The following is a 16,499-nucleotide window of genomic DNA, read 5'->3' on the forward strand; positions in this document are numbered from 1 at the left end:
TTCTTTGGTCCAACACATCCATATCGATCGAGTTGCCCAAACTTAGTAACGTTCTTCATGATTTTATAGACCTGTATAATGTCACTCCTCAACCTCCTAGGCTCCAGCAAAAAAAGTCCCTGCCTATCCAGCTTCTCCTTTTAACTCAAATCCTCCAGCCTGGTAAATCTTATCTGAAGTCTCTCCAATTTAATAATATCCTTTCTCTAGCAGGGTGACTAGAACTGTACACAGTACTCCAAAAGTGGCATCATCAACATCTTAAACAATGTCATCATGACATCCCAACTCCTATACTCAATGGCCTGAGCAATGAAGGCAAGTGTGCTAGATGCCTTCTTAAACACTGTCAACTCAGCTCTATTCTTAAAACTACAACATCCTACTTTATGCTGTAAAGAGCCCAGAAGGTTTTCTGATCACCCCATAGTGTGTCATGACTCATTAAAGATGACATAATCTTCTCCCAGAAGAATGAAACTACAAAAGACTTGATCAGGTTTGAAGAAACCAGCAAATAGTGTCAACCAGCAAATAGTGTTACCTGAAAAAACAGATATTCTGAAGCAGCTACAATAAAATATTGCAGGGTACCAGACTGCTCAATACTAACCTCTGTAAGCTATACAGTCAATAGTAACCTCCATGGTCACCACAAATTGATCCTCTTAAAGTGCTGCACATGTAAATGACTAAAACAGAACTACTAATACAAACTCAAGACAATACCAAGGGTAGAATCTTTGAATTAGAACTAGAATTTATTGTCATGTATAGGAATACACGAATACAGTCAAAAGTGTACAAGCCTGAGCAATGTGGGCTATGGTAAAACTTATGGAAGAATCAGGTGAGAAGTTTGGTGGACCCTATCTCATGTTGGGAGCTTTTTTCTGCACCTTTCAGTCATTTGCTGAGAGGAAAAGCAAATTTCTCACTAGGCATTGGTGAGTTGCCAGTTAAGGGGAATTATAGCTTGTTAAATGCCTTACTAACAGCCCACATCTCATTAATTTTGGCTTCTTATGTTACCAAATATGCTGAACAAGCTAGATAAAGGATTCTCAATGTGGAAGTCAGAGTGAATACCTGGCAACTTTAGCTCACCACTTGCTCTGAATGACTTCCATGTTGAACATTGGGTATTTCAGAGCATACATGGGCACTGACCACATACATCCTACATCCACAGAGAGGGACATATGGCAATGTGAGCTGGATGAACCCTCATGGCACATCTCCAGTCCACCTACATGATGCTTCTGCACTTCATTGCTGTACTGGCTGCAGCAAGGACACTTTGCACAAAGGGTTATGCACCCAGCTCACGGACTTAATCAGCTTTCACCTCCAGTCTTTTTGGTTGCCGTCATTGCATGCACTCACGCTGAGCCCACCGCGATGCTCACAGCATCCCCGATTGCCTTGCATTGTCTTTTTGCACTTTGCCCCATCAGCTAGAGATACCAGGCTCACATTACTTCTGTCTTGCCTTGCCATCCATTGCAGACACATAGGCAGGAAGCTTATCATGTTTATCAGCAAACCTCAATCAAGCCAAGGATGATAACATTTGGTCCTAGGACAGTAAGTCAAGTGTAGCATCCAAAACCAGTCCAGGGACTCAGAGATGGTTCTCAGTTGGTCAGCCAGAATGCTCTCTGCATGAGAGATTAGGAGCCGAATGTTGGGAAGCCCACCACCGCTTTTGCGTCTTTGTGTCCTTTTGTGGGCTATTTTATTCGCAGAATGAGAGAGAGAGAGAGACAGATTATGGAATATGAAAACAAGTGGCACGACTGTTACTTTTGATGCAAGTGTGGAGGCATTTCACGTCAATGAGCAGACAGTGGGGAATATGTTGCAGGCAATATTGAGAGTGGTACAGCATAATCCTTGGTAGGAGATGGGAACCATATCAGAGACACTTATGTTAGTGGAATGAAGAAAGTCCAGTTCCCTTCTTCCTGTAGTGCTGGGCATTCCTCCAGACATCTGATACTGCACTGACCAGACGACAATCTTGAACCGGGCTGCAGGATCTAGTGCAATGGCCTTTACAGATGGTCTTGGGGCAAGAGATGTCTTATATTTGCAACCTCCAGGTACAGCAGCAGTCTGGGTCCCATTCTGCACAGCAGGGTACCAATTTCCCTGCCTGTCATATCTGGAGCAAATGTCAGCAACTGCGCCAGGCAGCTCCAGACAGATACACAACAGGTTTTTAAAACTGGCAGACATGCAATGGGGATCGGCACACTGGCAGATATCCTCTGAGTGGTGAGCTATTCAGGGAAAGGTGCCCGGTAAGATGGGACTAAAATTGGACAAAAAGGGAGCCATTGGAGCCAGCAGATAGTTAATGAGGTGAATTTCGTAAGATATGACATAAAATCTCACAAGGTCTTGCAGTGAGAATCTCTCCAAAAATCTTAGCCAAAAAGAAATGTTAGATGCAGCCCCATGTTTCTAAAGAAAATTTGGATCTTTGTGCAGCTGATCTACAGTTTTACTTGTAACACTGTGGAGTTGTACATTGATCAAGTACAGGATTCATGTAGGTTACAGGGCAAGGAATAATTGGAGCAAGGTACTTAATCATAATTAACTTCTATTTTAACACTAGAAATCTTGTCTGTATGCAGTTCTATTAAATGTTTGCCATTGATGGGAAAGTTTAATTACAGTGTGAAGTTATGCATTGTCACAAGTTTACGGGATGTCCCGTTACAAATAAGGATTTAACATTAAAACAGTTAACAGAAAATATAGCTGCCTAGGAATGAAATTATGTCTTAAAGTTTACACATCAAAATTTCAACATCGCTGTCTTATCTCAGCCTCATCTCTAGCTTTTCTTTAGAATAAGTTTCTTGTTTTATCTGTTTGAGGACTTGTTTCAGCTGTTACAGAAACAATTTTTTTTCACTATTATAACTACTAATTTCTGATTTACCGTTCAGAAGTTATTTCAAGAAAATCATGAAATGCTCTATAACAATATTCAGAATTCTATCTACTGTACACATACTATAGGATCAGAACTAACAATTTATGTAACCACAAAATAACATAAATCCAGCATGTTTATAAGATTGCTACATAGTTTTCTCTTCATTCATTTCCTCTGCCCTCCCACATTGAGCCCCTGACTAAAAGAGAGCCAAATTCTGTCTTGAACACGTGGCAATGCTGCTCTTGTGCAACTGGACACTGGGTGGGGTCATTTCCTCTCCCTTCTTTTGAATACTTAGACCTTTCCCTGCTTTTAACTGTACAGTCAAGATGAAAAAAAAATACATTCAATATATGTGTGTATTTATCAACAAACTGAAGTGCTCAGTTCTGGAGGAAGTATTCATGCACCCTACTGGCACCTGCTCTACAACTGCCAATACTATGTACTGGTAACACAGAGTTAAATCATATTTCTCAAGAGGAGTGGAAAAATAAATGCCTTAATAGAACAGGACAATGATTTTGCCAAGCAATTGAGCCAACAGCACAAACATTTAAAAAAAACATTTGAGTATATTCCTTTACAGCTGCATTCATAATTAGATTAGATTAAACTCCCTACAGTGTGGAAACAGGCCCTTCGGCCCAACAAGTCCACACCGACCCTCCGAAGAACAATCCACACCCCCTACATTTACTGCTGACTAATCCACCTAACACTACAAGCAATTTAACTTAGGCAATTCACCTAACCTGCACATCTTTGGACTGTGGGAGGAAACCAGAGCACTTGGAGGAAACCCATGGAGAATGTGCAAACTCCACACAGACAGTTGCCCGAGGCAGGAATTGAACCCAGGTCTCTGGCGTTTTGAGGCAACAGTGCTAACCACTGAGACACCATGCCGCCATGAGAACTGTAGTAAAATTGCAGTCCCATAAAAACAAAGATACACAGATAAGTCGCAGATTGCAAGTTCTCAATGTGTTACCAGTACATAGTATTGGCAGTTGTAGAGCAGGTGCCTGTAGGGTGCATGAATACTTCCTCCAGAACTGAGCACTTCAGTTTGTTGTTCAGCACTCGTTAAGTAACATTGCACCTTCAAGGGAAAAACATTGTGGTCAGCTGTATAGAGTGCCATAATCTTATCAATACTGTTGCAAAATCGAATAAACTTTCTACTTAAAGCATTTGAAGCCGGTGAAGTCAATATTGAGGCCATTGGGCTGTAAGCTCCCCAGGCGAAGTATAAGGTGTTGTTCCCCCAGTTCCCTCACTCTGACAGTGGAGGAGGGCCAAGGATAGACATGTCGCTGGGAGAGCGAGAGGGGGGATTAAATGGATGGCAACTGGAAGGTCAGGTTGGTTGATACATGCAGAGTATGTATCTGCGAACTGGTCCCTGAATTTGCGTTTGCTCTCCCCAACGCATAGGAAACCACATTGGGAGCAACAGATGCAAGAGAGCAGGTTGCATGAAGTACAGGTAAATTTTGCTGGATCTGGAAGGATTGTTTGGGGCTTTGGACGGAGGTGAGAGTGGAGGTGTAAGGGCAGGTGTGGCACCTCCAGTGGTTGCAGGGAAAGTTATCGGGATGTGCTGGAGAAATTGGTGGGGAATGTGGAGTTGACGAGGGAGCCACAGACTGAAAGATCCCTGCGGAAAGCTGTTGGGATGAGGGAAAGGAAATATCTTTTTGGTGGTGGGTCCTGATTGTAGTTGGTGAAAATGTCGGAGGATGATGTGTTGGCGGGGTGGTACATGAGGACTGAGGGGACTCTATCCTTATTGTTTTTTGGGGAGGGAGTTTGAGGGCAGAAGTGTGGGAGATGGAGGAGGTGCGGTTAAGGACATCCTCAATTACTGAGTTGGGGGGGGGGGGGATTTACAGTTTCTAAAGTAGGAGGATATCTGGGATGTCCTGGAATAGAACGCCTCATCCTGGGACCAGGTGCGGCGAAGAAATTGTGAATTATCAGATAGCATTTTAGGAGGAGAGTGGGTGAGAACAGGTGTACTCGAAGTAGTTGTAGGAGTTAGTGGATTTGAAATGGATGTCAGTGGTGAGTTGGCTTCCAGAGGTGGTGGAGACAGAGAGGTCCAGGAATGGGAAGGAGGTGTTGGAAGTGATCCAGGTGCATTTGAGGGTGGGATGTAAGGCGTTGGCAAACTTGATCAATAATGGAGTTTCTCGTTGAAACACAAGGCAACACTGATGCAGTCATCAATATAATTGAGGAAGAGGATAGGGATGTGCCAGTATAGTTGTGGAAGAGGAACAAAGAGGAAGGCATAAGCACGGGCCCATGTGGGTGCTCATGGCCATTTCTTTGGTTTGTAGAAAGTGGGGAGAATCAAAGGAAAACTGGTTGAGGGCGAGGACCAGTTCTGTCAAGCAAATGAGTGTGTCAGTGGAGATGGACTGGTTGGGCCTACAGGAGAGGAAGAAGCTGAGGGCTTTTAGGCCCTCCTTGTGGGGATACAGGTATAAAGGGGCCTGTACGTCAATGGTGAAAATGAGGTGTTGGGGCTGGGGAATTGAAAGCTTTGGAAAAGGTGGAAAGCATGGGTTGCGTCACGAATGTAGGTAGGGAGTTCCTGGACCAAAGGGGAAAGAATGGAGTTAAGGTAAGAGGAGATGAGCTTGGTGGGGCAGGAGCAGGCAGAGACAATAGGTCGAATGAGTCAGCTGGGTTTATAGGTTTTGGGTAGGAGGTAGTAACAGATGGTGTGAGGTTGGGGAACATCAAGTTGGAGGCTGTGGTTGAGAGAACTCTCGAAGCCATGAAGTTGTTGATTGTCTGGAAGATGATGGCTTGGTGATCAGCGGTAGGGTCATAATTGAGGGGACGGTACAAGAAGATGTCAGAGAGTTGACTTCTAGCCTCAGCGATATAGAAATCAGTTCACCATACTACAACTGTGTCTCCCTTATCTATGGAGAGAGAAACAGAGTGATGTGCTGAGTCTGTTATGACTTCATTTCAGACCTGAACCTGGAACTTTAGTCCAGAATAGGAACACTACCAGTGTACAATTATTCCATGTAAATAGATTTAATTAATATCCTTAGAGTCAATAATATTGTCACAGATATTCCGACCTTTTGGAATGGACAGAAGGATTTTAGCAATAAAGGAAATAATAATACATGGATTTATTGGCCATTTAAACAGATTACACAACTGTGTTTCTTTTTAGTAGATCTTCACGTGTCGATTGGCAATGCACAGGCCTATGCTCAGCTTGCTACCTTTCTACATTCAGTGCATCTTCATGTTACCTCTCCCTGAGGTTATCCTCATCGATGCCAAACATAAATGGGGTAGCATAGTGGCTCACTAGTTAGCACTACTGCCTCACAGCACTAGGGACCTGGGTTTGATTCCAGCCTTGGGTGACTGAGTGGAGTTGCATGTTCTCTCTGTGTCTGCGTGGGTTTCGGCAGGTGCTTTGGTTTCCTCCCATGGTCCAAAGATGTGCATGTTAGGTGTATTGGTCATGGTAAATTCATGGTTACAGTTACAGAGAAGGGAGCTGGGATGCTCTTCAGAGGATTGTGCAGACTCAATGGGCTTAAGGGCTCTTTCCACTCTGCAGGGATTCTAGAATTCTAAGTACTAGTCACTAGCAGGTACCTCTCTGATCCAAATGTAGGTTGCTTAGGCAGCAAAGACTTACATGTCAGGACACACTAACAACTATCATTTAAAGGCTATTACAAGGACATTTTGCATCCATTGACTGGCACCAGATCACAGACTAAACAAAGCCGCATATCAGGGCCGTTCGGTTGCTTTCTTAGTGCTTGGTCACTTAGTGCCCACCTGCAATGCTTACATGTATCCTTCCCTTTCCATATCATGCATTGGTGCTGCAGCCAGAGTACATTTATTTCACTGGACAACCATGTCAGCAACTGGGTACCAGCTAGTCCTCCATCTAGACAAAGTTCCAAGTGGACAGAGTGGTAAATCGGGTGTTGGCCCTGTCGTGGGGATCCCAATACTGTCAGTCACAAGCACAATCCTGGGACTCAACAGCTGGGTTTCCTAGTCAGGAATGTAGGGCCAATACCAGTATTCAGAAGAATCGCATATAGTCAGTTAGGGAACTACAAATAGAGCAATCAGGGATCTGGTCACTGGATTAGTGGTGCTGGAAGAGCACAGCAGTTCAGGCAGCATCCAAGGAGATCTGGTCAGTCTATCTAAAGGCTGTTCATTGAAGTTGGTCAGAGATAGTTCATGAGAAGACTTTGTTAAGATGTGGTGAAAAGTCACACTGGACATCGCAGTTAGAATCCTTCCAAAAAACTCTATCCAACTCACATGTAGCCAAAAAATACATATGATTCAACCCTTTATCTCTGCTGCTATAATTGGAAATCTGTTTCACATGTCGATAACTCTCTACGTGAAGAATTTCATCACATTTGTCCCTAAATGATCTTTTACCAGTCTAAACCTTGGTCAGCTTTTCTGTTTTAATTTAAAGTAATATTTCATATTAATTTTTTCAATATTCTTCCTCCTTAAACCATTGATTTGCATTATAATGTTTAGAAGAAACTTGGTCTTCACAGATTAATTTGCCCAAATAGAAAACAATAATGTGTCTGCGGCTTAACCAAAATTATGGGGCAAAACTCAAAAACAACAAACAACCAACTATGTAGTTATAGTATTTTTATTGATAAAACTAAATACATCTGGAAGCTTCACAAGCAAAGGAAAGAATATGATAACTGCAAAATGATGCACACGGCTGACTTTTCATTTGCTCTCCTTTAAGATAGCAGTGATGCACACTCTAAGAGTAAACAGTAAGTCTAAAGTACAAATGTAATGTTGTGTGCAAATTAACTTTACATGGTTCTAAGAATGCTACCAGGGACAAGAGTAGTCAAATATGAACACATGAAATCCAAACGCTTGACTGAACAATGAAAATGATTAATTCCAGTCAAGTAAATTTTACAGTTCCTTTGAGAAATCCCAGTAGTTAATTAAAATTATTCACATATAATTTCATTACAGGTTTGCTATTCCCAGGTGCCTTAGCACCAGCTGCACCTGGCTGGTAAAATTTGAAGCAGGGCAACAATTTTGGGGACTGGGGGAGAATATAATACACAAGACTATACGTAGAGCCTTGTGAGATCAGTGAGATGCTATTATTTACTTACTACATTTTTAACATAAAGCAAGGAGGAGAGCTGGCTGTTCTTTCTACAAGTTAATTATTAAGCAGACTGCACACTGGGGAGTTATGATTCTCCTTCCTGGATCACATTCCGAGAATGAAATTATCTCTGTGGCACATTTATGTTCAACGCGCCTTTTGATTGTGAGAGCCTTAAAGACATAGTTAAATTACAAAGAAAAACAACACCCTTTCCATACACTCAAATGGTACTTATTAAAACAAAATACTAAAACTTCTGACAAAACAAACTTCTTTAGGTGGAAGTAAGTATTGCAAAGGCTAGAGATTAGAGCCAAGAGTGTGGTGCTGGAAAAGCACAGGTGGTCAGGATGCATCCGAGGAACAGGAAAATCGACAGCTCAGGCAAAAGCCCTTCATCAGGGAGCCTTTCACCATCCCTGATGAAGGGCTTTTGCCTGAAATATCGATTTTCTTGCTCCTCAGATGCTGCCTGACTGGCTGTGCTTTTCCAACGCTGCACTCTTGGCTCTACACTTCTTTGGGTCTCTAATAGAAGTGCCAAAAGAGTCACCTGTTTTTAAACTGGATGCAAAGGTTATAAAACCTTACTGGAAAAATGTCTAATAGTTTGGTTGAAAGATCCATTCTCTGGCGTTTTGCTTCAGGGTGATGCTTTAGTGTTTCAAAGGAACTGGACTCAACCAGATTCACTTTTGCTTGCAAGCAGAAGGGTGTTTGCTTCAATGTTCTCCCTAAGCTACATGGAGAGTCTGTACATACCAAGTGTGCCGATACACTGCCGCCCTGTTCTGGAAGTTTGTGCTGACCACAGCCCTCAGAGGTCCGTGCAATGACAGGGAACATTAGACATAAAATAGCTTGTTAGCTCTAGAAATTATCCAGTTAGTCTTGCAATGGATGGGTTCTGCTCCTGCTTTGACACAGTCAGCTTGGAAAACGTGTGTTGTCTTTTCTGCTATGTTGGGTCAGCCGAAAGACTTTTTAAAATGCCTGTTCACTAATCGGTGATTCCTCAACATCTTATCTTGCTTTTAATTGAGGGTCTTCAATTTGGTCAGTGGCATTGTGAGCAACTAAACTGAATAAGGCAGCAACAAAAGAACTGTACAGCACAGGAATGGGCCCTTCGGCCCAGATGTTGTACCAAACATGACACTAAATTAAACTAATCCTTTCTGTCTGCCCTTGGTCCACATCACTCCATTCCTTGCGTATTCACGTGCCTATCTAAAAGTCTCTAAAACACACCTATAGTATCTGCCTCCATTACCACCCCTGGCAGCTACCACTCTGTAAAAAAATCTGCCCCTCACATCTTTTAACTTTCCCCCTCTTACCTTGAATGTGTGGCCTCTAGTTTCAGACATTCCAACTCTGGGAAAAGGATTCTAACCATCAACCCTACCAATGCATCTCATAGTTTTACAGACTTCTAACAGCTCTCCCCTCAGCCTCCATTGCACCAGAGAAAACAACCCCAGTTTTTCTAGTCTTTCCCTCTAATCCAGGTAGCATTCTGGTAAACCGCTTCTGCGCCCTCTCCAAAGTCTTCACATTTTTCCTTTAATGTAGTGACCAGAATTGAAAGCAATACTCTAAGTGTTACCTAACCAAAGTCTTATAAAGCTCCAACATGACATCCTGACTCTTGTATTCAATTCCTTGACCAATAAAGACAAGCATGCCATATGCCTACTTTGCCACCCTATCTGCTTGCCCACGGCCATTTTCAAGGAGCTAAGGACTTGAATCCCAAGATCCGTCTGTACATCAATGCTGTTCAGGTCCTGTCATGAACATTTGATCTCCCAAAGTGCAGCACCTCACACCTACCTGGATTAAAAACTCCATTTGCTACTTCTCCACCCATATCAGCAACTGATCTATATTTTGCTGTATCCTTTGACAATGTTCTACACTATCCACAACTCTACCGATTTTGGTATCGTTTGCAAACTTACTAACCCACCCATTTACATTTTCATCCAAGTTATTTATCGATATCAGAAACAAAAGCGATCCAGTATAGATTCAGCTAAACACCACTAGTCACGAACGTCCAGCCTGAAAAATACCCTTCCAACACTACCTTCTGCCTTCTATTGGCAAGCCAATTCCGAATCCACGTAGCCAAGTCACCATGGATTCCATGCATCTACATCTTCTGGATGAGCCTACCATGAGGGACCTTGACAAAAGCCTTACTAAAATCCATGTAGACAACATGAACTGCTCTACCCTTATTGATGACCTTTGTCACCTTCTCAAAAAATTCAATGTCCCTAACTAGGCCATGTTTTTCCAAAGGTGTGTAAGTCGTACCCCTAAGAATTCTCTCCAATAACTTCCCAAACATTGATGCAAGATTTACCGTCTATAGTTTCCTGGATTATCCCTATTTCTCTTTTTGATCAGACAAACATCATCAGCTACTTGCCTGTCCTCCGAGACTGTCCAGTGGCTAATGAGAGTACAAAGCTCTTGGTCAAGGCCACAGCAATCTCCTCTCATGCCTCTCTCAATAACTTGGAGTAGATACCATTGGGCTCTAGGGACTTATCCATCTTAATACTCTTCAAGAGACCTAACACTACTACTTTCTTGATTTCAAAATGCTGCAGCATATTAGCATGCTCCATAAAAATCTCACTGTCCTCCACATCCTTCTCCTGGATGAATACTGGCGCAGAGTACCCATTGAGGATCTCACCCACACCCTCTGTCTCCAAGCACAAGTTCCCTTCTTTATCCTAGATCGGTCATATCTTTTCCCTAGTTATCCTCTTGTTTTTAAATGTACGTACAGAATGCCTTGGGATTCTCTTTAAACCCACTTGCCAAGATCATTTCATGTCACCTTTTTGCTCTTCTAATTCTCTGCTTTCTCTAAATTCATCATTTGTTTGATTTTAGCATCCTAAACCTTATATTTGCTTCCTTTTTCTTTTTGACTAAATTCACAATCTCCTTCATTATCCAAGGGTCCCTTACCTTGCCATCCTTGTGCTTCCTCCTTACTGGAACTAATATAGCTTAGGCAAACCTAATACAACCTACAAATTTGATGATCTTTTGACTTGGGGAGTCTATAGGCATCTGGACTCCACAATGAGTTCATTAATTTTAAATCATAATTTCTGCCTCCATTTTGTTTCATGAGTTATTTAAATAGAGAGGTTTTGTAGAATTTGGTGTTATACTGGGATCTGAGTGTCTTCTTGCATGAATCACATAAACTTAGTATGCAGGTACAGCAAGTGATTAGTAAGGTGAACAGAAAGTTGTTGCTTATTACAAGGGGAATGGAATATAAAGGAAGGGAAGTTTTACTGCAGTTATTCAGGGTATTGGTGAGACCATATCTGGGGTGCTGTGTACAGATTTGATCTCCCTATTTGAAAAAAAAAATTGGTTTTTAACTTGTTCAGCTGTTTATTTGGCACATTCTTGTGATGAAAAGGGTTATCACATAAAGAAAGGTTAATCTATACCCATTGCAGGTTAGAAGAATGAGATACATTAAAATATGTAAGATCTTGAGGTGACTACAGAGGATGGATACCAGGAGAATGTTTTCTTCTATGTGAAGACTATAGCTAGGAAGTGAAATTTAAGAATAAACAGATTTTTTTTTAAGTCAAAGATGAGACTTTGCTCTCTTATGCTCTCTGAGGGTTGTCTGATGTGGAATTTTCTTCTCCAAAAGGTAATAGAGTTTATCAAGTCTGAAATGGATCAATTTTGATGGCACTGGAAGTTGAGGGTTATGGCGGGTAGAGAGGGAAGACAGGAAAATAGGGCTGAGACCATAACAATATCAGCCATGATCTATTGAATGGTAATGCAGGCTTGAAGGGTCAAAAAGCCTTCACCCATGCCACATTCCTTTGAATCATTAATTCCATTCTTCCAGAAGCTGCTGATTATTTAAATATTTTCTGATTTTACTTTAAGCCAAACCAACACCCACCTTTAAATTTTAAATTCAACAAAAGTGGGCAATTTCAAAAGCAATTCAGTCATAAATTCTACCTCAGGTATATTTTTTCTTTTATTTGTTTCTAATCACATCAACCTTCAAGTGAAAGCCAGCTTTACTTTGCTGAATTAAATGAGATGATGCAGCGTTTTAATCTGACTTTGCATTGTGTGTATTATTATCAATTGTTTTGATGGACCAATATTTATTTTTCAGCATTACTGCACAATCCAATCCAATTAGAAACAAAACTGAACCCTCCAGAACAATTTACCCTATAGCTAGAATTAAATGTCGGTAATAAAAGCAGTTCTGTTGGAAAAGTCAAAAAAATCATATACTATTAATCCCCTACCCCCAACCTCACAAAAATATACAAACAATCTAATCATAACTAATGCACTTCAGGGCAAGTTGACAGCATCACTAAAATGAATGGCACCCTTGTATTATTCATGCATGATGCACACCTTATTCATTATTAAGTACAGCATGTAGCACAATCCTTTGCTGAAAGTTCCTCTCAACAGGAAACAGTGAAGAAAATATGATTGTTGCTCATCACTCTGCTAGTGACTGACACTGCTAGAAGCAAAATGAGTTCTCTCAATTAATTAATATTTTAGTTGACAGCCCAATTGCGTTGTGGACAGGTAACACAATGCTCAGTCATGAATATTTATTTGAAGTCTATCTGGTGAATACTGTCAAATGGCACCCACCTGAGGCTCTACTGCTTTAAAAATCAATTACACCCTTCATGGTGGAATCAGAGTTCAAACCATTGGGTAATGTGAGCTTGGGACATACACAAGAAGGGGTCAATTTCAATCCTTGCACAATATGACAGCAGACCACACGACTATATTCACACCATTACTGACAAAACAACTACATCTTAGTAATGTAACACAAACCCAGTGGAATGGATATGATGAGATCATGTCTTCCATTGTCAGTTAGGAGGGGTGGTCATTTACTACTGAAGAAGCCTTAAGCTTTTGGTGGACACCTCAACAGGAAGATGTCAAATTATACTTTAGTACAGCTGCACTTGGTGAGAAGAAGATGCAGTGTGACCTGGATATAACTGAGCACTTAAAAATTAAAAACTGCAAAATGAGGCCTGCTCCGACATCAGTATTTGCCTATCTCAGTCTATCTGCTTCTGTCCTAATTTGTAATAGAAACACAGAAAATAGGAGCAAGTGAAGACATTCAGCCCTTTGAGCCTGCTCCACCATTCAATATGATCATGGCTGATCAAACAAATCAGTACCCTGTTCCTGCTGCCAACCCATATCCTATGATCCCTTTAGCCCTAAGAATCATATTTAACTTCTTCTCGATAACAATGAATTAGTCTGGTGAATCAGTGACGTGGCTGTGCCAAGCAATAGGCAGGAGGTAATTTCTATGCACACATTTCTCTCCCTACCTGTCACCCCTGGAAGATTTTTACTGTGTTTTTTCTTTCTTTGAAACGCTTGTGCAACAATCTGCGTTCAAAGGGTAAGCAGGGACTTGCTGCCTATGAGGGTGGGCATTTGAAGGAAATAAACTTGGATGTTCATGTGGTTGATGAACAGGACTAACTGGATTTCTTCATGGAGCCCCTATATGGACTCGATGACTTACTTGTGTACCATAAATGACTATGAAAGACGATATGATCTCTGATACAATTACCTTAACATAGTAATATTCTGGCAACTTTGCTAGGCAGCTCTGAATAGCAACAAAGACAATTTCCATCTTACTTCCCTCCTAGTTCAGAATCTCCAACTTGCTATTTGATACCTCATTACCGCATTGGAAAAAGGTACTGGTGGAACTCACAGTATATAGCAGAACTACCAAACAAATCACTAAAAGTGTTGTCAAAGGCACGAAGAATCCAAACTACAGCAGCTCAAAATGTAATGCTTTGTACTTCCACCTTTTGGCAGTGCAATATCAGAATATAGTTGAGTGCGTGTTGTTGCAAGAGCAGAACAGGCCAGGCAGCACCTGAGGGGCAAGAAAATTGATGCTGCGGGCAAAAGCCCTTCACCAGGAATGAGGCTAGGAGCCTCAGGGGTGGAGAGATAAATAGTAGGGGCGGGGAGGAGAGAAGGTAGCTGAGAGTGCAATAGGTGAATGGAGGTGGGGGTAAAGGTGATAGGTCGGAGAGGAGGATGGAACAGATAGGTGGGACAGGTCATGAGGGCGGTGCTGAGCTGGAAGATTGGAACTGGGGTAAGGTGGGGAGAGGAGAAATGAGGAAACTGGTGAATTCCACATGGATGCCCTGGGGTTGAAGGATCCTGAGGCAGAAAATGAGGCATTCTTCCTCCAGGCGTCGGGTGGTGAGGGAGTGGCGATGGAGGTGGCCCAGGACCTGCATGTCCTTGGCAGAGTGGGAGGGGGAGTTGATTTGGTGCGGGTGTCCCAGAGAGGTTCTCTAAAGCATCAATGTGGAATTCACCAGTTTCCTCATTTTATATTTTTAAAAATAATTTCTACATGAACAAATTCATCAATGTTACTAGAAATTACTCAACACATTGAAATTTAATTTACATTCAGACTTCTGGAGCATGTACACATGGTCCATGTGTAGATCTGGAGTAAACAAAAGAGCTTGTCACCACCATAGGATATAGAAAGCTTATAAAATGCAAAACATTTATACTAAAAAGCACAAATTACAACAAAGTCTATTTAATTTTAAGAAACCATTTGTAACTTCATAAAAAACAAGCTTAACACACCTAGGGAATACTGTGTATTAACAGGCCATTACACAGAAGACATAAAACAGCACATTCAAACCAATAGATATCTAACAGTATTACATTCTACAAAGCTTCCTCTCACTCCTCTTTGACCTATCAGCATTATCATCTATATCTTCCTTCATCACAATTATTTAACTTCCCTTAAATGCATTTACATCAGGGTTCATTTGATTTGAAGAAACCATTTTCAACTTCATAAAAACAACCTTAACTCATCTTGGGAATATTGTGTATTGACAGGGCATCACTTGCCCCTTAAACTCTGTTGCCATTACACAGGATGCACAGAAAAAAAACAAGACATTCAATTCAATTGATACATGGAAGTGTTACATTTTACTAAAGCTTCCTCCAACTCCTGTTTAGCTTATCAACATTAATCTTCCTTCATCACAATTATCTAACTTCCCTTAAATGCATCTATGTTATTTGCCTCAAACACTCTCTGATGGATAATAGAAAACACACACATAAATCTGACATTTCTTTTGTGTTGTTCCAAACCCTGATGTTATGAACCCACCCGTTAACCTCAACTCTGGCATTCCAACAAGGGGAAAGAAGTGGTCCCATCGTTTAATGCTTTGCAGATATCTGATGGCCATTTTCAGTACTTTCATTGTTTATTTATTAAAAGGAATACACTTGTGACATAACTGCTGCAGACGTATTCTTAAATAAAGGCCAACGATGCTGCTTTTGGCGTCGTTTTGTGTTGACATTTTCATAATAAACTATGATCTCAAGGGATTTAATTTTCCATCAAAATGGAGACACGGTGCAAATTGCAAATAGACAAAAGGGTGATCCGACTTTAGGAGAGCATCATACAAACTAGGCTGCGTATTTTGTTTTATTTTTGCATTTTAAGCCCTTTCCAAAGGCGGAAGATACTAAAATAAGACTTAAAGGTTTAAAGCCCTTGCCCCCAACCCCTCCACCCATACTAAAGCCGCACTGATTATTATGGACAGGTGGAATGGCCAATCAGCAGACGTCCCACTGCTGGGAAGTCACTGTACACCTATCAGCACGGGTCAAGGCGGGACTTCCGGCTCCGGCTGCAGGGAATCAGGCGCCGCGTTTCCCCAGCAACAGAAACGACAGAGAAATCAAACGGTCACTATTCAAATCAAACAGCGAGTCTGAGCCTCCCGCCAACCGTTGTAAGAAATAGACCATCGCCGAAATTAATGGTCAAATGGTTGCTCTTACCGGGTATCCCTGTCTGATGCGACATTGTTAACGCGCTGCTTTGGACGATGGTTTTTTTCAGAGAGAGAGAGAGAGAGACAGACGCCGAGAGTAACAGGCCGCCCACAGGAAGCCGGCCGGCCGCGGGGAGGGGGCGGGGCTTCACCCTTGGGGCGGAGTGAAAATGGGGAGGCGGGGCCAACCCCGGTCGTCTTCACAATGGAGGGCAGGGCCACATCAAAGGCGGGGTCAGCCTCGCTGGGCGGGGTCACGCTTCACGCCTAACTGGCCGGCTGCAGTGCCCTCGCATGCTCAGATACCGACAGTGCAGCCTCGCTTCACGCATCACATGCAAACAGAGCGACATCTACCGGTCATATTATGGACACAGCT

General features: G+C 42.0%; 1 protein-coding gene across 2 annotated transcripts in view; it reads right to left on the bottom strand.

Annotated features, from left to right (window-relative positions):
• Nucleotides 1–16,262, bottom strand: part of twf2 (twinfilin-2) — a 138,907-nt gene extending 122,645 nt beyond the window's left edge. For both annotated transcript variants that reach the window (XM_072581905.1, XM_072581904.1), the window contains exon 1: nt 16,128–16,262. In XM_072581905.1, the coding sequence (XP_072438006.1) occupies nt 16,128–16,152 (25 nt within the window). In that variant the 5' untranslated portion in view covers nt 16,153–16,262. The remainder of the gene's footprint in view (nt 1–16,127) is intronic.
• Between the last annotated feature and the right edge of the window lie 237 nt (nt 16,263–16,499).

The sequence above is a fragment of the Chiloscyllium punctatum genome, chromosome 12 (assembly GCF_047496795.1).
Source record: "Chiloscyllium punctatum isolate Juve2018m chromosome 12, sChiPun1.3, whole genome shotgun sequence".
NCBI lineage: Eukaryota > Metazoa > Chordata > Chondrichthyes > Orectolobiformes > Hemiscylliidae > Chiloscyllium > Chiloscyllium punctatum.